General features: G+C 43.1%; 1 protein-coding gene across 2 annotated transcripts in view; it reads right to left on the reverse strand.

The window, feature by feature from the left end:
• Positions 1-25268, reverse strand: part of MAP2K1 (mitogen-activated protein kinase kinase 1) — a 70700-nt gene that overhangs the window by 38716 nt on the left and 6716 nt on the right. The window contains exon 1 of one of the 2 annotated variants that reach the window (XM_019725606.2): positions 21705-21764. The exons of the other annotated variant lie outside the window; for it this stretch is intronic. Within the exon in view, the coding sequence (XP_019581165.1) occupies positions 21705-21718 (14 nt within the window). The 5' untranslated portion in view covers positions 21719-21764. Of the gene's footprint in view, positions 1-21704; positions 21765-25268 lie in introns of those variants that run through there. 2 annotated transcript variants of the gene reach the window in all.

The following is a 25268-nucleotide window of genomic DNA, read 5'->3' on the forward strand; positions in this document are numbered from 1 at the left end:
AATCAGACAGGATTGGTGGCCTTATAAGAGACAAGACCTCCTCTCCCACACCCTCACATACACTGGCACCTTTCTTGGACTTCAAACCTCCAGAACTGAGAAAACAATTTTTTTGTTGTTTAAGCCACCAGTCTATGGTGTTTTATTATGCAGCCTGAGCAGGCTAGGACAGCTGGTCAATACCTGTTTCCCCGAAAATAAGACCTAGCCAGACCATCTGCTCTAATGCGTCTTTTGGAGCAAAAATTAATATAAGACCCAATCTTATTTTACTGTAAGACCAGATATAATACAAAATATAATATAATATAATACCGGGTCATATATTAATTTTTGCTCCAAAAGACACATTAGAGCTGATGGTCCGGCTAGGTCTTATTTTCGGGGAAACACAGTATTCTCATCGTACAAAAAGGCTCAACTAAGTTTCACAGCTGCCCCCTGACCCTCAGGTGTGGGGACCAGGAACAGTGTGGTTGGAGTGCATAGTACACACCCTCTGGTTTCCTTTCTCTCAGGTATCTCCACAAAGGAGCTCATTGATAACATTTAAACACACATGTCAAATGCAGACGCACCCCACAGCTAAGCTTGGTTGAGGTTACAGTTGCCTGGAAGGCTCATCAGGCCAGCTGGAAATGCAGACTCTAAAAGGTCCTATCAAAAAGACACACACACACACACACACACACACACACACACACACACACACACGGTATGAGGGAGGCAGGAAAGGAGGGTTGGGTGGAAGGAAAAGTCACTCTCCTCAACAACACTGTGTATTATGCTAAGTGTTTTCTGTTTATGAATGCATTTAATCCATGATGCTACAATGACAACAGGTAATAACCTCAAGCATATGCAAGTGAAGTAACTTGTCCAGGGTTACACAGCAAGTCAGTGGCAGAGCCAAGATTCAAACCTGGGCAGAGAGAATCTCTAACCTTCACCATGATACCATGCTGCTGCATTACCTCTTCAAAAAGTTCCAGACTTCAAGGGAGTCAACTAGGAAACATGGTATGATGTCAGCGTGGGGCACTGAATGCACCAGGCTCCATCAGACGTGAAGACCGTGTGGCTACACGAAGAGCCCTTTGCCCCACAGGCAATCCTGTTTCCCTTGCACATCAAGCTGAACACTGCCTTGCAGTAACACTGGCCACAAGAAACCCCACCTATGTGGCCAATAAAATAAAATAAAAGGAATGCTGATTCTGTTTCTTTTCCTGAGTCTCTGTAGAAATACGTAATTCTCCCACCTTCAGGAAGAAAAAGTAAATCTGGGCCTTGTGCCACCGCCCTCCCTCCTCCACCACCTACCCAGCTGCCCCACCAGTAAGGAACTGGCTCCTGCTTGGTGCTTGCAGAAGGTGGAACCAGGGAGACACTATACAGGGCAAAGACTATAAACTGTTGCAGAAAGACTCTAATGACGGGCAGGGGAACAGTGTCGCCAAAATAACAAATCTAGTAATCTGGAATCCTGGATTCTCATCCCAAGTTAGTCATCAACTAGCTGTGTGACCATTTTAACCTTGACACATGTCAGTTTTCTGTTCTGTAAAATGGAGTAACAACTCCATCCTTACTTCACCAGGGGAGGAACAAAATAAAAACGAATGGGAAGAAACCCTGGAATGTCGACACATTCCTACACTCATTTTAGGATAGGTGGGGGAAGGCTGGAGGAGAAGGAGCCAAAGCGGCAACAGCAAGATCCAGAAATACTACCCCTTTCCTTTAATTTAATAATTCGTAAAACTGTCTAAAAGTTTTTTAAAACTGTTTCAGAGAATGAAAGACAAAAGATTTTATCTGAAAGTGAAAGGAAAATCCTGGCATCAAAATGACTTTCAGGACTCAATAAAAAGATATCCCCCCCAACAGTATTCAGTATTGCTTCCTCTCGCACAGGGTTCCATGATGTTCGACAAGTCTCACTTCTGCCCTCCCAGGGGAAATGCTTCAAGCGAAGGAACAGGAAGAGGGGCTCCTCAGCCCTCACCCACACCAACCTCCAAAACTGACGGTAAGAACCTGCCTCCTACATAATCTTTGGTTTTCAATGAAAAACAACAAAATCAGAAGTAGGGATTGAGAAAAGACATTGAAGCCCAGCACAATAATCTCTGACACCCATATACAGCCCTCTCCAGGGACCAGCTGTGATGGGCTCTGACCCCCATCCAGTTCACTACAGCAGAGAGAAAACCACACTCTGGAATGTGAATTGCGCACCACTGCAAACAAGGTCGTTGAGATACAAGAAGATTACAGGTTTGAAATGGGAAGGCAGAGAAAGGCAAAGAATGCTGAGAAAAACAAGGGCTGTCATTTGTGTTCTGCAAACACCCGGGAGGCACAATGAAGTGGGTGGAGACAGGACGCTCCTCCAGGCGAGAACATCTCCTTCCCTCTCCTCTCGCCAATCTGCTCAGCCTAATTACGGGACCACCACTGGAATCTTCCATGTGTGGCTCGGGGTTTAGATCCAGAAGCAGTATAAAATGTAGCACAGGGAGGGATCTTACAGACCACCCGATCCACCCCACTTTACAGGTCAGGAAATGGAGACCCAGAGGACCAGGTCACAGCTTACTGGTTGCAGGTCTCCCAGCTCCTAGAACAGAGCTGTTCCCTAGGTCCCACACTCCCACCTCCAACCCTCATGGCCACTGAAACAGGAAGCTGACCGAAAGGAACGACTGAAGTGGGAGGGAGATGAGGGCCAAAGGAATAGGGTCTTCAAACAGCCACACGCTGAACAGAAACGGGCCACAACTGCATGCCAAACATCATCCAGCCGTCTGTCCGCAGCCTGAGCCTGGCTCTAGCCTGGCAGAGCAAGGCTCCTCTGCCAGGAGTGAGCCCAGAGGGAAGAGCACAGGATGGCAACCAATCCCTGTGCTGGAAGGAGAATGTTCCAGAGCAGGTAGCTGCCCTCAGTGGAGAGAGCCCAAGGAGTTATGAAGTTCTCACTCCCCTGTTGCATTTGGCAAATAGGAACACTATTGGGGCAGGGAAGAGGGAAGCAACAGCATGAAGACCCAAGCCCAGTGGGAAGAGCACCCAGAGACTCTGGCTGCAACCCCTTGAGCCACACCCTCCACCACTCCCCATCTGCGAGACCTGGGGCAAGTTACCTCCCTTTCTGGTCCTCAGTTTCCACACCGTTAAAAATGTATGTCTGTATATGTATATGGGGGGGCGGAGGAGAGGAGTGAGGGGAGCGTTGTCTAGATGTCTCTGAGGTCCAAGCCTCTCGATGTGACAGCCAGCTGAGGAGGTGCAGAATGAGGCTGAGGGGTGTCCAGGCTGAGGGGCTGCCCCAGGCAGTGGGGGAAATGTGAGGAAAGAGAAGAACTGGCTTCAGGGTTCTCTGCACAGTCAATCCATGCACAGCAGGGGCTGTGGGGTGTGGGGGGTCGGGGGTCACAGAGTAGTAAGAGAGGAAAGGAGAACGGGCCTAAAGAAGGCAGAGGACAAAGGCGCAACTTACCAACTTCCAGACTCTATACCCTCGCTGGCCCTTCTGTGTTAGAGAACGCAGATGTGCCAGCTAGCACCAGCCCCAGACAACCTGGTGAAGAAGGGCCTCTACCTATACCCCACCACACCCCCACCCTGCAGGCCACTCTAGGAAGGCTGGTCAACTAACTAGGCAGTACAATTCTAGGATTATGTATTCAGGCTCTGTGAAAGAAGCCAGATGCAAAAGAATACATACTATGTCATTCCATCTGTATAACATTTTTTTTAAAAAGGCAAAACTAATCTATGTAATTATAAAGTAGGAAAGAAATCACCCTTTGTGGGGGAGGGTAGTAACCAGAAGAGGGCATGTGATGGTTAACTTTACATGTCCGTTTGTCTGGGCCACAGTGCCAGATATTTAGTCAAACATTATTCTGGATGTTCCCATGCAAGTATGCTTTTTGAGGGGTGGGGTGGGGTAGTGAGATTAACATTCAAATTGGTCGACTGAGTAAAGCACCAGATTACCGTCTCTAATGTGAGTGGGCCTCATCCAATCAGTTGAAGGTCTTAATACAACAAAGGCTGACCTCCCTGAAGAAGGAACTCTGCCAGCAGACTGCCTTTGGACTCAAACTGCAACTCTTTCATGGGTCTCCAGCCTGACAGACTACCCTGGAGATTTTGGACTTACCTAGGCTTCCACAATTACATAAACCACTTCTTTTAAAAGTCCCAGTCTATCTGTCTCCTATGTCTCTCAATCTCAATTTCTCTCTCTAGATAGGAAGGAAGGAACGAAGGAACGAAGAAACGAAGGAAGGAACGAAGGAAGGGGAAGGAAAGGAAAGGAAAGGAAAGGAAAGGAAAGGAAAGGAAAGGAAAGGAAAGGAAAGGAAAGGAAAGGAAAGGAAAGGAAAGGAAAGGAGAAAGAGAGAAAAGAAATGTTGGGTGCTGTGTTCTGATTTATTTTAATTCTTTTTTTTTCCTCTTTGTGTTTCAGTTTGGATAATTTCTATTGACCTATCTTCAGGGTCCCTGATTCTTTCCTTAGTTCTGTCCAGTCTGCTGATGAGCCTGTTAACCTTTGATGTCAACTTTTTTTTTTTAATTTCTAGCATTTCCACTCAAATCTATTTTTAGTTTGCATCTCTTCTGAAATTCCTCGTTTGTTCATACACGCTGTTGTCCACCTGTAACATTACTCATGGTTATTGTACAGCCGTCTGACAATTCCAACATCCGAGTCATCCCTGAGTCTGGTTCTGTGGATTGCCTTCTTTCTTGATAATATAACTGGTTGTTTTTTTTTCTCACTTGATTTTTGTGCCTTGTAATTTCTGACTGAAAGCTGGACATTATTATGGAAGAATAGAGACTGAGGGAAATCGTCTTCATGCTTAACAATGGGCATGCTGTCCTGTCATGCTGTCGGTGTGTGTTAGTCAGGCTATTAGTCAGGAGTTGAGCTGGGCTGAGGTTTTCTTGTTAATGTTAACACCACACAGGCTGCAAATTTCTCCAGTACTGAGTTTTATCTTGTGCTAAAAGTGGACTCTGAGCTGCAGTGGTTTTTTTCCTGTGTTCCTACTCCTCCCTCAGCTTTGAACTGTCCCTTCGTGCCTGGCTACAGAGTGGGGTCTTTTTCCATGCTCTTGCCCCCCCCCTCCAGGGTAAACTGAAATGACTGTGTTTGGTGCTGGGCTTATGGCAGGGTCAGTAGAGGGTGACAGGTCTCTTGTCCTGGCCCAGCCTGTCTTCAGCAGGCCTTGTGAGCATGGCTTCCCCTCCTCTCCATGGCAGCCAAACTGTACCTTTTATTTGTGGCAATTCTTGGGCAGGAGAGTTTCCTACACCTCCTCCAGCAATAGGAGACCTTTGTAGACCTCTGCTTGTTGGTGTTAAGCCCAGCTTCGGGCTTCGATTCTTAAGCACGGGAAGTCACGCTTCAGTGAAGCCATTCTCCTTCATGGCTCCTAATGCACTTCATTGAATTTAGCAGAGGTTTGTTTTTTTTCCTTTTCCTTGATGCTGCTGCTCACACCTTGGTCACCCACTCTCTCCTGCCTGCTAAGAGATGTGTAGGTGAGAAAAATCTCACAGCCATTATCCTTGATAGCAGCCCCCAGGCCCACTTCCAGGGACAGAGATATATGCAGGAAATCAGCTGCTTCCAGGTCAGCACAGAACTGGTCTTTCACAACGGCACAGGAAAGTACTAGAAAGTAGAAAAACATGCATGTGGCTGCCAGATACTTTATCTCATCCTCATTGCATCTTCCTGTGAGACTAAATTGATTGTTTCATCTTCCCAGATCTTCCCTGAGAATACATTCATTTTGACACTAGAAAGCCCTCAGTGAAATAGCAAAAGGAACACAGACAGCAAAGGGCAGATTAAGACAATGATGTGATAATAGAAGGCGGTTGTAGAGATTAGAGTGCAATGTAAAAAAATGTTAGAATCACTGAAAATGCTAAACAAATATTTAACACTGTTATTCTACTGTCAGCTAATTATTGGTTAATAAGAATAACACGATTTGAGAGTACCTATAGATTTATTGCATACCTGCTATATGCCACGTATTCTGCTAAATGTGGATAAACTCCTTTAATCTCCTGACACCATCATGCTGTCATTACCACTGCTAGTGGTGTTTCACCACCACTCCCCAAAAGACAATGGAGCAAAGACTGCTCCACAGTTCCCCTAATTCTCACAAGGGTCCTAGGACACAAATGGCTCTATAGTTCAGGATATGCTGGAGTAATCAGAGTAAGTTTTGTGGGGATATGAGACCTGAATTGGTCTAGAACAATACATAAAATTTAGACAGATGTTGAACTGTAATATTACACAGCTGAAAATTGTTATTAATCAAAATTACCCCGATAAATTTAAAAAGTTTTTATTTTCCGTAGCAAAAATGGAGAAAGGGCACTCTAGTAGGGTCCACTCTGTAGATAACGGTATAGAACTGAGATTTAAGAATATTATAAGCAAAGAGTTAAGTGTTAGGAGAATAAAATAAAGGGAATTAAGATAGACGTTTATCTTTAATTTCACTTTAAATCAAGTAGCTTCCAAGCCAATAAACGAATGTTTTTAAAAGTAAAAAAAAAAAAAAAAATCCAATTTAATTAAGAAGAAACAAATAAGGATCATATTCCTAGCCTTAAAAAAAAGAAAAATTCAATTTACCACTTGGAATCAACAGGTTTCTGAAATCATATATAAATTACCCTCCCATAGCATGTTTCCGCGACAGACTCACTGAAAAACACACGCATACACACACAGACACATACACAGAGGAACCTCTGGAGTGACAATGCCACTCACATAGACTCTTCTTAAATATTGAACAACATCCTGAATCAGAGAGTGGGTGTCACATTGTTGCTTGAAAAACTGACAGCCTATATAGGTTCCTTCTGCCCCAGTGGAAAAAATTTGTTTCATATTAGCTATACATGAATTAGTTCCTAACGGATCAGGGTTCCATAGAAGTACAAAAAGGAAAAGAAATGGAGTTTGGAGGGAAAGGAAAAAAAGACCAGGAGACAGAGGACAAAAACAAATATCACCTTTACCTGACAGGGGCAAGAGAAGGACGTAACAGCCTGATAAAGAATAAAATTTAGATGCAGTTAAGAGATGAGCTTCCTAAATGCTAGCCGTGGTACACCCATTAACTCATTTAATACTCACAACATTAAAAAATAGGTATGTTGTTCCCCTTTTACAGATATGGAAATGGAGACCTAGAGCAGTTAAGTAATTTACCCAAGGCAAAGGCTGGAACTCCAAAGTTTCGTCTTTTCTCCACACTTTGCTGAAGAGCTCAGGTCCTTCACACAAATCTCCCACCAGCTCATCCCTGACACTCGATATTTACCCATTAGTGATTTATTCCTTTGAGGTAAAGAACTGTGTTCTGCTAAAAGGTCAAAGTTCCTGAAAGGACAACAAATACCCAAAGAGGAATGCCCTTCAGAGAACACTCCAGGCTGACACAAGATTGGGGTAAGAAGGGAACAGACAGGACACTGCCCAGGTGTCCTCCCCCACTGGGAGGAGCAGTAAGAAATCTGCCATCAGAAAAACAGAGGGAGCCCAGGGTCTGGTGGTGGCCACAGAACGGGCATGGCTGGCTGTTCGGAAAGGACAACTGGTTGACTGTGGCCCTAGAAAAATGATACATTTGACCCCACCCCATTCCTCGTTCTTGAGAACCTGACCTTTTAGAAACTTCCTGTGTAATAATGGCCCATAAAGATGCAGGTTGCTCTTCAATGGGAGAGGAGGTAGAGGACCCAATGTGACCATAATCTAAAGACCTCATAACCCAGAACCAAGAGGAAGCTCCAGTCCCCAGGGCAGAAAGATCAACCGACAGTGAGTGCCCGGAAGCACAGCTAAGGGCAGGGAGATGTAGTCAGAAGAATCATAGCACTCAAAACTTCAACGATTCTAGTCCTCGTTGAGGAATGTCAATTCCCCAGACCTGCTTCCTCCCTTCGATACACAAACAACATGTTTGACCTTTCTCCTTGCCCAAAGTATATAGGAAGGGTCAGCAAACGCCACCTGTGAGCACACATCACCTCTGAGGAAAATTCCACTCCCTAGATTGCTCTGTAGCAACGCTCAGGGAATCCTGATCTCAGGATCAGGCTGAAAAGCCATACAAGTGCTCACCGAGGCACTCAACTTCTTAATCTAGGACATGGAAAACTACTAGCCAGGTCCTCAAATTATGGCAATTGGCCTGGTAGGGTCAAAATCTACCTGTTAGAATATCATAAACCAGAGAAAATGAAATTTAATTAAACCAAAACTGACATGCTTGCTTCTGTCTTGTGAAAGAAGGTGGAGGGTGGCGAAATAAGCACGCTAACAAATCCCTCCTAGCAGAGGCTACCGGAAGGCCAGAAGGCTTGCCCACAGCTTAGAAGGCTGTTCCTAAGCCTGGGCATAGGCAGGAGCAGGCCTGAGCAGCATGTAGGGGTGGAGCTGGAGAGCTGAATTCTGTGGCAGAATAAAATGGGAGAGGCGTGTTTTAGGGGTGGCTGTGAAATGGCAAGGCAAGGAAAAGGACGCGCCATGGCGGAGTGGCAAAGATCATTTAAGACCAAAAATACCTAATACTAGTAGGTTGTAAGTTCCCTTTATTGCTAAAATATAATTCTCCCCACGCCAGACCTTCAGTCCAATCTGCCATGCACACAAATAGCTCTGCGTGTATTTTGTTCTGACTGCTGTTTGGGGGAAACCACGGAAAGGGGGCTAAATTCCAAGCTGGTTCAACACAGAGCGAAAAGAAAAGAAAAACCACAGAAAGGGAAACTGAGTCCCACAGAAGGCATGACCATGAGAATGTAAACCTCTAAAATTGCACCAAAGTAGAGGAGGGCAGGGCATAGGAAACTTGAGCAGATGTCTGGCTTCTACCCATTTATACCTACAGCTGTGAAAATGCAATATAGATTTATTATGGAGCACCCACTGTGTGACAGGCAGGCACTATACATGCTCTGCTAGAGGCTAAGAAGGTGCAGGTGAGGAAGGCAAGGTCCCTACCGTTACCAGGCAGAGTGTGTGTGTGTGAGTGTGTGAGTGTTGTGTGTGTGTTGTGTGTGTGTGTAATAAGCATGGAGACAGGGATACAGAAATGAAAGAGAAATAGAGATATATGACAGTGCAAGCCAAACACAGGGAAAAATACTAACAAGTCAGCAACAACTGCAGGGCAAGGCAGATCCTAATACTGAAAGTGAGGTGGGCACAGGCGGTTATGGGGACAGCAAAAAAAGACCCCAATTCTATCTAAGATGAGGAAGGGAAAGTGCAAGTCAGAAAAAGTAATGCTCAAGTTTAGTCCTGAAGGGTGTCAGTTTTTGCAGCAGAGGGAAAAGCACTCCAGGCTTGGGCATCAGTATGAACAAAACGGTACTGAAAGTTACAAGCTGTTGCAAGTGGCCAGAGAGTACATGCATCCAGAAGGGAGCCCAGATGAGGCTGGAGGGTAAGCTGGGGCTAGACCATGAAGGGCACAGCACACCAAACTAAGGAATTAGGTTTGGGAAGGAGGGGGGGGAAAGAGGGAGATATTAGTCAAAGGGTACAAACTTGTAGTTAGAAGATAAATAGGTTCTGGAGATCTAATGCAGGGCATAACGATTAGAGTCAACAACACTGTGTTACATACTTCAAAGCTGCTAAGAGACTAGATCTTAAATGTTCTCATCAGAAATAAGAAGTGATAATTATGCGACAGGATACAGCTGTTAGCTAATGCTATAGGGGTAATCATATTGCAATACATAAATGTATCAAATCAATACATGGATACTCTTTAAACTTACACAATGTTAACTTAAAAAAAAAAAATCATTGAGGGAGCAGCCGGATGGCTTTGTTGGTTAGAGCAAGAGCTCTGAACAAGCTGGTTAAATTCCCACATGGGATGGTGGGCTGCGCCCCCTGCAATTAAAGACTAAAAAACGGCGACTGGACTTGGAGCTGAGCTGCGCCCTCCACAACTAGATTGTAGGACGACTTGGAGCTAATGGGACCTGGAGAAACACACAGTTCCCCAATATTCCCCAATAAAATTTATTTAAAAAACAAAAACAACAACAAAAACGACGGTCCTAGCATACCAGCCTAGATAGAATGCCTCTGGATGTTTAGGGTGCAGCAAAGAGCAGCTTGACACCTTAGCTTCTAAAAAATGCCGTAAGAATACTTGTTTTAATATTTAAACATCTGAAATACATGCAAGATATCACAATTTGAGCAGGATGCAGTTTAAGTATGCAGTTTTGGGGTCAAATCACCCATAACATGCTTATGCAAAGCAGACATTTGAGTAAGTGCAAAAATTCTATTTTGGAACCTTCATACAAATGGAGTCAGGAGCTGCACAACTCAGGAGATACTGGCTTCCTTGAGACAAAGAGCGTATAGAAATCCGAAGTCTAAAGCCTGCTGAGCTCAGCCTTTCAGGTCCTTAGAAGCCCACTGGGGACTCCTCTGTTAGATAAGTAACTTCTCATCACCTGGTCTGAGGAAATAACCCTCAACTGAAAGTTGGGAGGCCTGGAAGCCCTCCATCAACTCTGCTGGTAACTGGTCACCTACCCTTGAACATCTCTCATTTGCATTAAACGGAAGCACACTCTTCTCCTATATCACAAGGGACTGTTATAAGTACCTGCACAGAGAATGGTGAGCATGTCTTCTGAAACACTTAAACAGGTAAACACACTGAAAAGATACTCTGCTAAAAACAAACCAAAAAAAAATGCCTTTCTTCTAACTTGCTTTTGGTTAGAAAAGAGTGTGATTGTGGATGACACCTCACATTAATTATAAATCCTCAAAGAGCATTAAAGACTATACCAATGATCAAGATTAGAAAACAAAATCTACTAAGACAATACTGCATATTAAGTAGTTTATTAAACTTGAGCTGTAGAGAAAAGACAACTGCAAAATCAGCATTAAGCATTCTTCGGACCTTGGTCACTTTGGGTCAAAATTCTACAGGCTCTGCCTCGCATTCAAGAGACTCATGTTCTTACAACAGCAGATAAGATGTGTCCACCAAGCTCTTCCTCTTCATTTCTCCCCACCCACTTCCTTTTCTTCCAAAGGAGAACATCTCTCATTCACCCACTGGTTTGCCACATCCTGCCTCTGAAGCTACTTCCTAGGAGCTGCCTGGGCTATTCTGAGATGAGTATTAACACCTTCATGACCTCAGCCCACTCGTATACTTCTGGCATCCCCTACCCACCACAGTCATTTCCAGTCTAGTAACTAGATTCTACTGGACCAGGTAATACTCCCAACTTCCTTCATGCCAGGCACTGAATAAGCACTATACCTACAACAGTCAGGCAGGAGCAACATATCTTGGTCCCATCTGGGGCTTCACTAGCCCAGATTTTGCTTAGTCGGAATAAAAAAAAGGAGGCGGAGAAGAAGAAATGATTCAAGAATGGTTACCAAGAAACTCAATGCACATAACATTGCATTTGATAGCTGGGGAAAACCCAATATAGGCATACCTTGTTTTATTGCACAGCGCTTATTGCACTTCACAGAGGCTGTATTGTTTACAAATTGAAGGCAAGACCCTCTACCCCAACAAAAAGATTACAAGTCACTTTATTGTAATATTCACTTTATTGTGGTGGGCTGGAACCGAACCCACATCTCTGAGGCATACCTACAGAGCAAATCTCCTCTCCCACATGAGTTCTGTACACTAACACCAACATTCATTTATTCCATATTTACAGACTACCACACTAGGCCTGGACTACAGATGGAGCATAGAGACCACAATCTTTTTTGTTTTCAATTGGGGAATATCGGGGAACAGTGTGCCTCTCCAGGGCCCATCAGCTCCAAGTCATTGTCCTTCAATCTAGTTGTGGAGGGCGCAGCTCAGCTGCAAGTCCAGTCGCCATTTTCAATCTTTAGTCGCAGGGGGCACAGCCCACCATCCCATGCAGAAATTGAACCGGCAACCTTGTTGTTGAGAGCTTGCGCTCTAACCAACTGAGCCATCCGGCCACCCCTCCAGCATCTCAGCGGCAGCTTGCTGTCTTCAGTCTAGTTGTGGAGGGCGCAGCTCACTGGCTCATGTGAGAATTGAACCAGCAGCCCTGTGTTTAGAGCTCACCTTCTAACCCACTGAGCCATCCGGCCGCTCTGGGCCTGTAGTCTTTTCCTCCAGAAGTTCCCAGTTATAGTGGTGAAGCGCAATAGATATGTATGAAGAGCATCACACACACACCCCCCCAAGTAGTTTGTCACCCTAGTTCATGGACAATCCCACTGGAGCTTTTCCAAGGGAGACTAGACAAAGTCTCATGGTCAAGATAATATCTGACTTCAACCTTAAGGGAGAGGTAGGCTCTCAAACAGTGGCAATAAACTTGAGGAGAAATCCCAAATGAAACGTAAATAGTTGTGGGTAACATTGTATTGAGTGCTCGCCATGCTTTAGGTGTTATGCCAAAGACCTTACATTAACCCTCAAAATAACACTACAATCTAGGTATGATTACCCCAAAAGTTAGTAAGGAGAAAGCTAGGTATAAGAGAGATAAAGTGACGAGCCCAGTGACAGCTTGTTTATGGGTGAGGCCAGGACTCCACCCTCCGCGGGCTGCCTCCGCCAGTCACTCCTCTGACACTAAGAGCAGGACAGAGTTTGTGTCTGGGGGGAGCGGGTCCTGGTACTAGAAAAGGAGCATGGCATAATTAGTTCCCGTTTTCCCCTTAATTAAAGAGATCTGAGATCTTTGTAGTCAAGAAAGAAGACATTTTTCAAATCAAGAAATCAATAAACACTGACCACCTACATGTGAGAGCCTGTGCAAAGAATTATCCTCTGAAGTGTTACAACTGGGTTTCCTGCTACAGACACTACCCAGTGCAGGTCACTCAGGCCGCTCTGGCTGGCCAGACGCATGTCCCTCCTAAAAGTTCCCACTTAAACAAAGAGCACGCCCACCCCCAGCAGGGGAGATCAGAGACCAGTCAACGGCACACCAGCTCCCGCGCTTCCCCAAGTCCACTAGCAGGAGAACGGAGAACACTGAAGCTTCTGTGACAAATGAGAAGTATTATTTTTTTCAAGCTCCAAACTTGGACCTATTGGCACATTTTAATAATCCTCAGCAATCTGAACATCTGCCTTATTTGAGACATCAAAATCTGATGATTTTTAGAGCTAAAGAGCCAAAAGGTATACTGTTAAAGAGAAAAAACGAACAATAATTTTTCTCTCCCTCCACATATACTTACCACCCTTCCCTCTTCTTCTTTTGTTTGCTAAATTAAATCCTATCAGTCAAACCCACACAGGGTTACCCCTAGGCTGCAGCTGACCGTACAGAAATATGCCAAGACTTTAATGGACCTCACCAAAGATATGACAAGAGAAGCTGTGAGGGTTAACAGGAAATGAATTCACTCTGTGGTGGGGACCTTTAACAATGAACAAATGGTCACCTATATTCATTTTAAACTGAACATATAAACTCCCCTCTGGTTGTAAGACAGATCGAAGGGCAGGCCATAGGGCAGGACAGAGAAAAGGAGCCTCGAGGTGAGTCGGGGGCCCTGGGCCTCAGCCCAGGTCTTCAGTAGCCATACAATCTGAGTAAGCTGCCCAGGTTCTCTGAGTCTCAATCTCTTCAGGATACTTCCAACAAGTTGAACTACCAAGATCTTTTCCATGCCTAACATTTAAGGACAGACAGGCAGCTGTACTCAGGGGAGAAGGAATGAAAGGTGCTGGTGGTGAAAAGGACTAATATAATGTAATGCTATCCTCGGTCCAGAAATAGCCTGGTTTGTGCTGCATTCACCTTATCAGCCTAGATTTATTGGGAAAGGAGGTGGGGTGCAGGAGGACTGGTGGGTGGGAATCACAGCCACCTACAGTGAAATCAAACTCGGCTCCCAAATGAGTCCTTCTGAAGTGTGATTTATCGGGAGTGTTAAACAACTACCAGCAGTATGAAACCATGTTACTGAAATTGTGTTACTGCACAAACTTAACTTTCCCCAATGTGATTTGCAGAGAGGATACAGAGCTGAGAATCCTGTGTCTCTGGCCATCTGTCCTATCCCAGTCTCTGGAGAGGCGTGGGGGGAGTGTGAAAAGCCACAGGTGCCATGTATATTCAGCCACCAATGTCACATATCCATCAAGGAGCCCAGAATAAATGTCAGCTCAGCATGCAAAAGGAGGCTTGCCAATCCAGCCAGCCCCAAACATTCCCGAGCCTTCCTCTGTGCCTGGCATGGGGCTGAGGGAACACCACAGAATGTCACTGCCAGTTTCCCCTCTGGGCCAATAAGGGGCCCCTGGCTGAAAAGGCAGTCCGGATGATCACAGGTACTCCTCGCTGCCTGTATGACTTCCACAGGCCCTTAAACAGGATCAGTTTCCTACCCACTGAGTAGAGATAGCACACATCCTGCCTGCCTCACGTGGTTGAATGAGGAAATAAATGGATATAAAAACAGTGAAGAGGGCCGGCCCGGTGGCTCAGGTGGTTGGAGCTCCGTGCTCCTAACTCCGAAGGCTGCTGGTTCGATTCCCACATGGGCCAGTGGGCTCTCAACCACAAGGTTGCCGGTTCAACTCCCGGAGGGAATGGTGGGCTGTGCCCCCTGCCACTAGCAACGGCAACTGGACCTGGAGCTGAGCTGCGCCCTCCACAACTGGGGCTGAAAGGACGGCAACTTGAAGCTGGATGGCACCCTCCACGGCTCGGATTGAGGGGACGGCAACTTGACTTGGAAAAAAATCCTGGAAGTACACACTATTCCCCAATGAAGTACTGTTCCCCTTCCCCAATAAAATCTTAAAAAAAAAAAAGTGAAGAGTATACAAAGCTTTGCAGAACAAATGCCATGATTACCACCAACCCTGGGACCCTTTTGTGCCAAGATACTATAAACTGAAAATAATCAACCACCAAACACAGGGGTTAGCAGAGCCTTGACTTTGGGAGCAGAGGTCTGCCCTCTGCCTTTACTGCCATCTCAAGGCTTGTTTAGTTATTCAACTAAATGTTACCAAACCAGATGCCAGGGAATATGCTATGCACTGGAGATAATCATAAATAAGATGCAATCCCAGACTTCTCCAAGTCCAGTCCAACGAGACAGAGTCACACAAACAACTGAAGTGTGGTAGGATACGTACAGAGTGCTTTAAAAGGTGTGGCAGGTGACCGCTGCCTGGAGTGGGGTGGAGGAGGTCTGTGATGGATTTACAGAAGTGGTGACCTACAAACTGAGTTCTGATGTAAGATTATAGAATCTCCACATGCACTGAGGGTGATGAAGGGAATCCCCAGCAGAAGACACAGTCTGAGCAGAGGCCAGGGCCCACTGGGGAATACACGTGGATGGACCTTGAAGGAAAAGTTGAACCCCAGATCTAACCAGAGCTGACCCCCAACATCTGGCTAGAGCCACAGGAAGTGTTCCTTTCCCTTTATGTCAGTGACTACCCCACACACACACACACACACAGTAAATCCTCTTCCCACTCCTGGAGAAGAAAGCTCAGCTTCCTAGGTAGTGCTTGTCATGCAGATGGCGGGCCTAGAGGAGCTGGGAGGAGTCTATACTGGGATGTACTATGCGACAGTTGTTTCCCAGGCACCTCTTGCAGCCTCCTGTTCACTGAACGTAATTCTTTTGCTTCCTGCACATCCCCCAAAATTCCAAGTATGCCCGGCGTTGTCTCTATTCTAAGTCTGTGTAGATAAAGAACAGCTGAAGAGCCCCATCACTGGAAGTGCTTTGGGAGGTGAGAATTTTCTTTCCTCCTCACCTGACAGAATAAGGCACCCTGGGCATCTCACCCTGGCCCTTACCATCAGTCCTGTTAATTATAAGCAGCAGTTTATACACACGGAGTGTCTATGAATCCTTTCTGCTGGGCAGGTGTAATACCCATTTTATAAATGTGGAAATAGACTCAAGGATGTGAAAGAACTTGCACGAGACCACTCAGGTAATAAGAGACAGACACAGGAATCAACTCCAAGTCTGCTGGCTCCAAAGACTTTCTGCTGTGCCCCACCGTGTCCAGGCTACGCTTACTCAAAAGCCACACTCACAATTCAAAACAGAACCCGCTGTGTGATAAGGCCAGCTTCTCTTAACCCTTTTTTGTAGTCCTGGGTTCTTTTATCTGCCAGAAGATAGGAGTGCAACAAAGATCTCCAAGATTCCTTTCAACAATAAAATTTAATCTCCTTAGTGTCTCAGAGCTTAAATGTGCTCAGTGGTGACCTCTATGATCACGTGGAGTCCATTATATAAACCCTGAAAAGCAGCGCGGCACGACCATCACCCCACTTTGCAGACAAGCAGCACAGTGGTCATATGATGAGTTAACGGTTGACAGTTGTCCCAGGGAAGGAGATCAGATCACACGTTTTGCCTCTATACAAGGTACTGTTATTCAAAAGCACTGCAGCCTGAAAAGTCTGAAGCCTGCAGACTTTCAGAACCCTCTGGAAGAGAGGGTAATCTCTGCACTCAAATGAAACACTTGGGGAGGCAGAAACATTCATTTAGAATCTGACTGGGAAGCTGGGCTCTTCACTGCACTGCTAGCAAGCACCCCAAACAAGCACCTCTAAGAGGGGAACAGAATGTCCTCCTCAGACCATCCTGAATTCGGGCCTGTTCATTCCAAAACTCTCATAAGCCTATTCCCAACTTTCTAGAAACTAGACCCTACTCTACAAACAATACAGGAATCATCAGGGTGCTCTGCCCCACCCCACCCCAGTAGCTCTCAGGCAGTTGGACAGACCCAATGTCAGAGCTCCTTGGGATCCCTCCTGGCTGTCCCCACCATCTTTCAAGTCCTCTCCACCCCTGCCTTTGCGCTCTTCGGGAAGACAGGCTCTTTCCTGGATACACTGCCATCATTCTCATTTCTTGTTTTTAATCTCTCAGCATAGTCATGCACGTGACTTTAACATTTCTTTAGGGAAAACCCTAAAACTTTAATTTCTCAGTTTCTGAAAGACAGCCTTCTAAACCATGAGTCTGTTACAATGAAATCAAACATATTTAGGCTTCCTAAAAATATTACCCCAGCACTATGCCTTCCTTTTGTTCCCACATGCCCATCCCCCAAACACACACATATATACCGTGTTTCCCCGAAAATTAGACCTAGCCGGACGATCAGCTCTAATGCGTCTTTTAGAGCAAAACTTAATATAAGACCCGGTCTTAGAATAGAAAGAATAGAATAGAATAGACTGGGTCTTATATTAATTTTTGCCCCAAAAGATGCATTAGAGCTGATGGTCCGGCTAGGTCTTATTTTCGGGGAAACACGGTATTCTTTACTGTCATTTAGATACCAGAATGTGTAATTTAAACGTCTGTAATAGCATCTACTAAAAGGACATTTGCACATGATTCTTTACTTCAAAGCTATGATCCAAACTGGAGCTTTTAATGAATTTCAGAACTAAACAGATAATACATGGGTGGCAAATACTAACAATAAAATTCAGACAAGAACTTAAAATGCAATCAACTTGCCCATAACATTGGCATCTTTTTCAATTTTCAGCAAAAGTCCTTTGTGTCCATCTCTCAGCTCCTGGCCGAGTATATATTAGGTATGTACTGACTATCTGTTAAATGCATGTTAATACATCTTAATCTTTTTAACACATCTATTGTTATAATTTTGGTCATAATCTAAATCTATTTGACCTTAACACAAATGCCATTTGAATCAATAGCAAATAACAAGCAGCTGCTTGCATTCAAAGTATACATACCTCTGTCATTTGACCTGTTTTGAAGTTCTCTTCTTGTTTGGAAGACAAATGGTTAGCAGCTGCAAGTTCAATTACAAAACACTTGGTAGGAAGGCAGAGAAAGAACCAGAGGGAATCAAAGTGCTATTTCATACATTAAGCGTGGAATTTTTTTCCAACAAATATCTTTCATGTCCCTAGGGGAAACTAATCCAGACATGCTCTTTGAACTTGGGAAAACGGGGCTGTAGTTTGGGAGGCCAGGCAAAGCTGGGAGTGTAGGGGAGTCACTCCTTTCACAAATCTCCATTCTGTTGATTTTTCTTTAAGGGAGAGTGTGGAGCAAGGGAAAAGCCACCAGTCGAAAGGCCTGGATTAATTAGGTATATGACAAGGTACTTATTGCCTTTGTCACTCACTTTCTCCTTCACAAAATAAAGAAGCAAAAATCAAATAAATTAATAAAAGGGTAAAACTGGTTTACCTGTAAGCACTAACAGAATTCTTCTGCAGTGACAGAAATGTTCTAACCTGTGCTGTCCAATACAGCAGCCTAGCCACATGTGGTCACTGGGCCCCTGAAGTGTTCTAATGCAACTGAGGAACTGATTTTTAAACTTTAATTTTAATTAACTTAAACTTAAATAGCTACATATGGCTAGTGGCTATAGCTTTGCTGAGTGAAGCTCTAAAAAGACCTCTAGCATTTTACTCAATCTTTGGAGGACATGTGGAAAAAGCATGGGTGTTAGAGTAGGACAGACCTGGGTGCTAAACTTAGTTCCGCCACTTACTAGTTGTGCAAACTTGTTTAAATAACTTAACCTCCTTGAACTTCATGTTCTTTATTTTTACAACAGAATATTATGAGCTTTCTTGCAGAATTTTAGTGCAAATTCAACATAACGAAGGTAAAATAGACCAGACAGACCCTTGACGATGAGTTATTTTTCTAGTTACAGTGTCCTTTAGGGATAAAAGTTTCACGTCTTCTGACTTCATATTACTGTCCCTTCCTGACGTGGTCCCCATAATTACTATCACCCCACAGAATAACAGCTGTAATCCTACCAATGCAGCTAAAGATGCAGCCCTCGTCTTTCAAGAAAGCAGCCTGCTCAGGAATTGTTCCAGGCCTCAGCTGCGGGCGAGCCTTCTGTAACCCAAGTCCTGTGCAGCCCCGGAACTGCTGATTTCCGCCTACCCTGCGTCCCCTCCACCTCAAACCAGCTTCAGGAATTCCCACAACTCCTCCCTGTGACTGCCTGCCTATCAAGCTGCAGCTTTGTTCAATGCAACTAAAACACCTGTTGATGGTTTCTGGTACTTTCCTCATGAACTCTCCCGTTGACTTCCCCTAATAAATACTTTATGGCTTTTTTTAAATTTAGAAATGCTTATGACTATCTTTAAATTTTTTTTTTGTAATTGCTCAGTGATTTAGAATATTCAGAAATAGAAATACAGCAAGCTACATTTATGGTTACCCCAGCATTAGTTTAGTTCCCAAAATAAAACAAGGCAAAGGAGACTGTCTTCAGAGTGTTCCAGTAAAACAATAACAGTGTTGCAATCTTAAATTAATATATCCTGTTAAGAGCCTGATCCACTGGTTCTCCCTTTGGTAAATGTAACATTTCCATGGTTCCAATGGCCAAGTGTATCAGTGAACATACATGAATGACTAAAGTAAGCAGGATAAATTTTCCATTATTAATAATTGTTGGAATGTGAAGCTGCTTGTTTCCCCATCATTCCGCAGACTCAGAGCCGGAGAGGAGAACTGAAATACAGGCAGGCATTTTGGTAGGATTTCAATCTGGATGTGACTAAGCCATTAGACAAAAGGTTTCCAGTTAGCCTGGAATCTGTGTTAACCTCTGAGGCCTCCCCCAACAAGGACATTCCTGAAGGACTGTTTACTGAAGGATGAAATCAAATCGGGCAAATAATTTTGACTCTGCACTCTTAAATGGGGTGACAGTCTGAACTAGTATTTTAAAACTAACCTGGATATGTAAGTTATAACTCAATAAAGAAGGAAACATAATTAACCCAAATCCAAACAAACCTGTGAGTACAATATGATTGTCTAATCAGTCATTACAACTCCCCAAATTTCAAGATTTAACCTGAATCTAGAACTCATGTGGATCATTCACTCAACTCAATTGTTCCACTTTGTTTGAAAAGTAAATGCATCTCAAGAGCATTCAAGATTCTGAACCTTTCTTGGTAACAGTTAAACTCAAAACAGGTCAATTCTAGAAAGGCATTCATTTCAAGGGGACTTTTGTCTGTGGTTATTTTTGAAAACCACTGCCTTTAAAACTGACATTATGAAGCTTAAAAATAGGCCCTCCTACTAAGGATCCTGGACTAAAATATCCTTTCCTTCCCCCCATTTCTTTATTCCCTTTTCCCTCAAACACCTGGGAAAGTGGTAATACAGAGGGGTATCTTCTCCACAGTTTCAGATTATTACTTGAAAAGAGGTTTTTAAAATTTTTTTTAGAATATTGGGTAAGGTTACCAAAATTCAGGGTTAGGTAAACTTGGAAAAATTTCAAACCAAGTAAGTATCCCAAATGAAAACATATAATATATACACCGTAAGAAAATGAGTTGAGATATAAGCGCAACCACCTCTTCCCACTCTGTATGAACTCCTGGCAAGCTCCTTCCCTCTCTGAGACTGATTTCCTCGTCTCACAAATGAAGGCACTGGGCTAAAGGATCTGTAAGGTCTCATCCAGTCCTAAGAGGCTCTGCTTCTCTAAAGCTGGGCAACTGGCTTCTTATTTTCACGGCTCCTTAGAAAGAGCAGGAAAGCCTCTGGCCAAGCAGGTGCCTGGGAAGCCTCGTTATATATAACAGTGTTCCCTTGGGACACAAGACCAATGAAAGATGTTGAGAGAAAATATAAAAGGTGTGGAGAGAAAAAAACTTATGTTTTGCAGATGACACTAGTAAATCTAGAAATGCATATATATTCAAATCAAAACAGTACTAGATATAATGAGTAAATTTAACAAAGCTGCAGGATATAAACAATTCATACAAATCAAACCACAGGTAAGGTGAAAAATACAAATGTAAACATGTTCAATCACAACAGCATCAAAATGTTAAGTATTTGAAGTATTAACAGGACAAAAAAGAATTATTCAGAAGAAACTACAACACCATAAAGAGGAGACAATAACTAGAAAGGTATACCATGAAAATTTTTACTTTTCTTTACGCATACCAAGTTTTAAAAGGACTATCAAAACTACATAAGAATGAGTTAAAAAAATAAATTGTAGAACTAGAACAAAATAGCATAAAAACCAAACAAAGGTAAATCTGAAAATACAACAAGTGAATAAATAAATCATATTTAATACACTCCAGTCAGATACTAGAACTCATTGTGGACAAAAATTAACTTAGATCCATATCTCACGCCAAGAACATTAATTAATTCCAGATGGGACAAAGAGTTAACCATATAAGGGAGAGAAAAGGCTAGAAGAAAATGAAGCCACATACTCCTGCTGGTCATGAAGATGTCTAAATACTAAAAATAAGTAAGCTACCCCACATAACAGACATGCTTTTGAAGATAAAAAAAATAAATATTTTTTCTTAATACAACATAAAAGGAAAACATCACAATAGGACAATGTAGTAACTACATAATTTGCAAAACTTTAAAATACAAAGCACACTGACCTACTGCTTCAATAAACCAGAAGACAAGTAATTGTATATGGGTTAATAAATGATATGAACAAAAAGAAAATACAAACCACATAAAAACTATTCAGACGTAGCTTAAAAAACTGCATGTGACTTTTCAAAGTGTCAGGCTGGCGCCACAAAACCGTCCTACCTACCCCTCCAGCTTCATCTCCTGCAACCTGCACTGATACACCAGGCACACTGCTTGCCGGCTCCTTCACGCATCCCAAGCTTTCCCTCGTGTGAAGTGGCTCATGTGAGCTCTCTTCCTGCCCCCTGCCCCCATTCCCATGGAAATCCAAGCCATCCTTCAAGACCCAGCTCAAATGTCATCTCCTCTGTGAAGACTCTCCTAATCTTCCTCACTGGATGTGCGTCTTCCTCCTCTCAATGAGCTCCCACAGTACTTTCTCTGTACCTCTTCTTTCAGGGCCCTTTTCTTACTCTGCAGCCATTTGTTTCCTTCTTCTTGTGCCCCTGCAGCCTCTTCCTATTATATGAGAGGTTAAGGTCCTTGGAAGCAAAGGCAGACTTAGTCACCTACCTACAGCTTCCAGTGTAGTGAATTACATTCAGGAAGCAGTCAATAAATATTAAACTGAATTCATGAAATACAGAAAAATAATCCCATTTCAAAAACACAGCCTGGCTAACAAAGTAAAGCAGACTGACTTTTAAAGGCGCCCTTATACTGCCTATTAAACTACCAAAAAAAAAAAAAATCCACTAAACTTAAAAAAAGAAAAAACTTGAAGCTTGAGGAAACAGTTGAAATATACATTGTAAATTACTTCTTCTTTTGGGGGAACATATTTTGTTAATGTGTAACAGTGGTAATATGGTTCATTGCCTCTGATTCTGCACATGAATTAATCTAAAAGCTGACCAAATTGGTTTAGAACATTTACAAGAGTATCAATAAAAATCTGGAAGCCACCTAAATAATCAACAAAGGTCATCTGTGAAGCCAGACCCTATCAAATTCTACTCTTCGGCCAAAAATAAATTACAAGCATGAGGATTATGTCCCTCATAATTGTGTGTGTGGAGGGGCGTGACTTATCAACTGATCACAACTACTTAAGTATGTATATAATGGAAAAACCAAAAGTGAAACTAGAAAACTTAATGTCTGTAGGTTCTTTCTTCAAAAGGTGTTTATATATTCAACTTTTTTTTTTTTTGAAAGTTGTGCTTAAGAAGGCAAATGTTCAAAGAAGTGGTGAGGGGAAAAGAGGTCACTCTATCCTTGTCCACTTTCTCTTCAACCCCCATGTAACCTCTTCTTAATCTGACTCCCTTGCTGACATCAAAGCAGGAGGCCCCAAGGACCTACCAAGAAATCCGAGGCAGGATCAGCATTTTCAGCAGTGGGCCCTGCACCAGGATTCAGAGAACACCTGCTACTTTAAAACAAAACATCATTCATCCTGAGAGGTGTTAACTTCGCAAACAGGTATGTGAGCCTCCAACAGTTCTGAGCTTTCAGGAAACAGAACCAGGGCACAGGACATGAAGTAAAATCACAAATCAAGTGTCAGTAAGAGACCATGATTTTTCAAAAGTGGCAGCTTCTGGAAAGAACAACAGAAACACAACTGGGATCCTAAGCTTTCTTCTTAGACTCACTGCATCTTCTTCCGAGCCTGTGGGTTCTCTGGATTTGTTTTTTCAACATGTCAGAAAGATTTGCCACTGCTTGACCTGTGCTTCCTGTGATGATGCTGGAAATAACTACCAATTCATATAGAAGAAAGCTAACAAGGAGTTTTTTTAATTGGTTTATTTGGTTCAACATTATTTTGGCTTTGTCCACTCTACCAAAAATTATTTATTTGATATCAACAGTGTTATAAGACACAGGGATCCAAAATACATGATCCCTAATAATCAAGTTAAGGAAATAAAGACACAAATGGAACATTTAGTGAGTAAGAAAGCATTATGATTTTAAAAATATTGCATTTAATGTGGTGTTTATTACACAAATAGACCAGAAGTTCAAAAGGGGAGAGAAAAATGTGAGTTAACATTAAAAAAGGCATAAGACTTAGGATGAATTTTGGTTTGGGGGCACTTTTAAAAAATGTATTATGAAGTTTTTCAAACATACAGAAAAATGAAGACTTAATAGTGAAACTCATAAACTAAACAAATGTGAATATCTGCCGCATTTGCTTTATCCATTATGCATGTATGTGTATTTTTTCTGATGTTTCATATAAGTTTCATGCATCACCTATGAATCCCAACTCTCCTACATAATACTATTATTACATCTAAAAAATTAACAACTCTATTCAAATTTCCCTAATTGTGCCAAGAATGCACGTTATAGCTATTTCATTCTTTGATTCAGTACCTAATCGAGGTTCATGCAGTCCATTTGGTTGGCATGTTCCTTAGTCTCTTATTCTAGAACAACACCATTACCCATCCCCCAACTTTTACCCTATGACACTGACTTTTTAAAGAGACTGGATCAGTTGTCTCAGAGAATATTCCACATCCTGGATTTGTCTGTTTCCTCCTGGTGCCATTTAACTTGTTCCTCTGTCCCTGTATTTGCTATGAACAGCAAGTTAGGTTTCAGACTTGATTAGATGCAGGTTGGGGTTGGATTTTAAATGATGAGCAGCATATACAACGTCTAAATCAACATGATTTATCGACATTTGAAGGTTGGTATTGAGATCAAAGGTACCAGTCAAGCTCTCTGAGAAGGAAGAACTCACAGCTGGCATCCTTACCAACACTTCCCATTTGGACAGCATGTCAGTAATCATAAAGCGCTTTCATACATTATTTCAGGTGATGCTCACCTGCCTTCTCCTTCCCTCACAGGTTTGCTCCATTATCATCCTTACTTTACTAATGAGGAAAATCAAGGCTCAGTGAAATTAAATGACATGCTCAAGGGCAACAATTAAGATGTGATATATAACTAAGTTTCAAACCCAGGTCCTAGACTATCATGGAGTTACTCAGAAAAGGCTACATGGCAGATGAGATTTATGCTCCGTCTTGAAAGATGGGTAGCATTCATGCATTCCAGGCATTGTGCTAGACGCTGGGGAAATATCAGTACACCAGACACTCATCGTCCCTGCCCTTATACCGTGTTTCCCCGAAAATAAGACCTAGCCGGACAATCAGCTCTAATGCGTCTTTTGGAGCAAAAATTAATATAAGACCGGGTCTTATATAAGACCCGGTCTTATAGTAAAATAAGACCGGGTCTTATAGTAAAATAAGACCGGGTCTTATATTAATTTTTGCTCCAAAAGACGCATTAGAGCTGATTGTCCGGCTAGGTCTTATTTTCGCAGAAACACAGTAGAAGCTAAAGTGTGGTGGCAAGTACAAAACAAAAATGAAATCACACAGGAAATCGGAGGAAGGCATTCCAGACAAAGGAAACCATGTGAGCAAGACTAGATAGAGGTAAGCAGCAGTATGCTGGGGCAAGGGGATAACAATAAGGAGATGACTCAGCGTGGGCCACAGCAGGTGAACTGGGGAAGAGAAAAACCAAACTAGATGGATAAGGCAGGGTCAACAGCTACACTACGGAAGTAGTCTCTCCCTTTCTTTCAAAGATGCACAAATAAGTGAAATTAAAATTTTGTGTTTATGTTCGCACAAGAGCTCCACACATCTCTTTGCCATTGGCTAAGTCAACTTTAGGAATCGTTTTCCATTCTATATCTGCTTTAACA

The sequence above is a fragment of the Rhinolophus sinicus genome, linkage group LG03, assembly GCF_036562045.2.
Source record: "Rhinolophus sinicus isolate RSC01 linkage group LG03, ASM3656204v1, whole genome shotgun sequence".
NCBI lineage: Eukaryota > Metazoa > Chordata > Mammalia > Chiroptera > Rhinolophidae > Rhinolophus > Rhinolophus sinicus.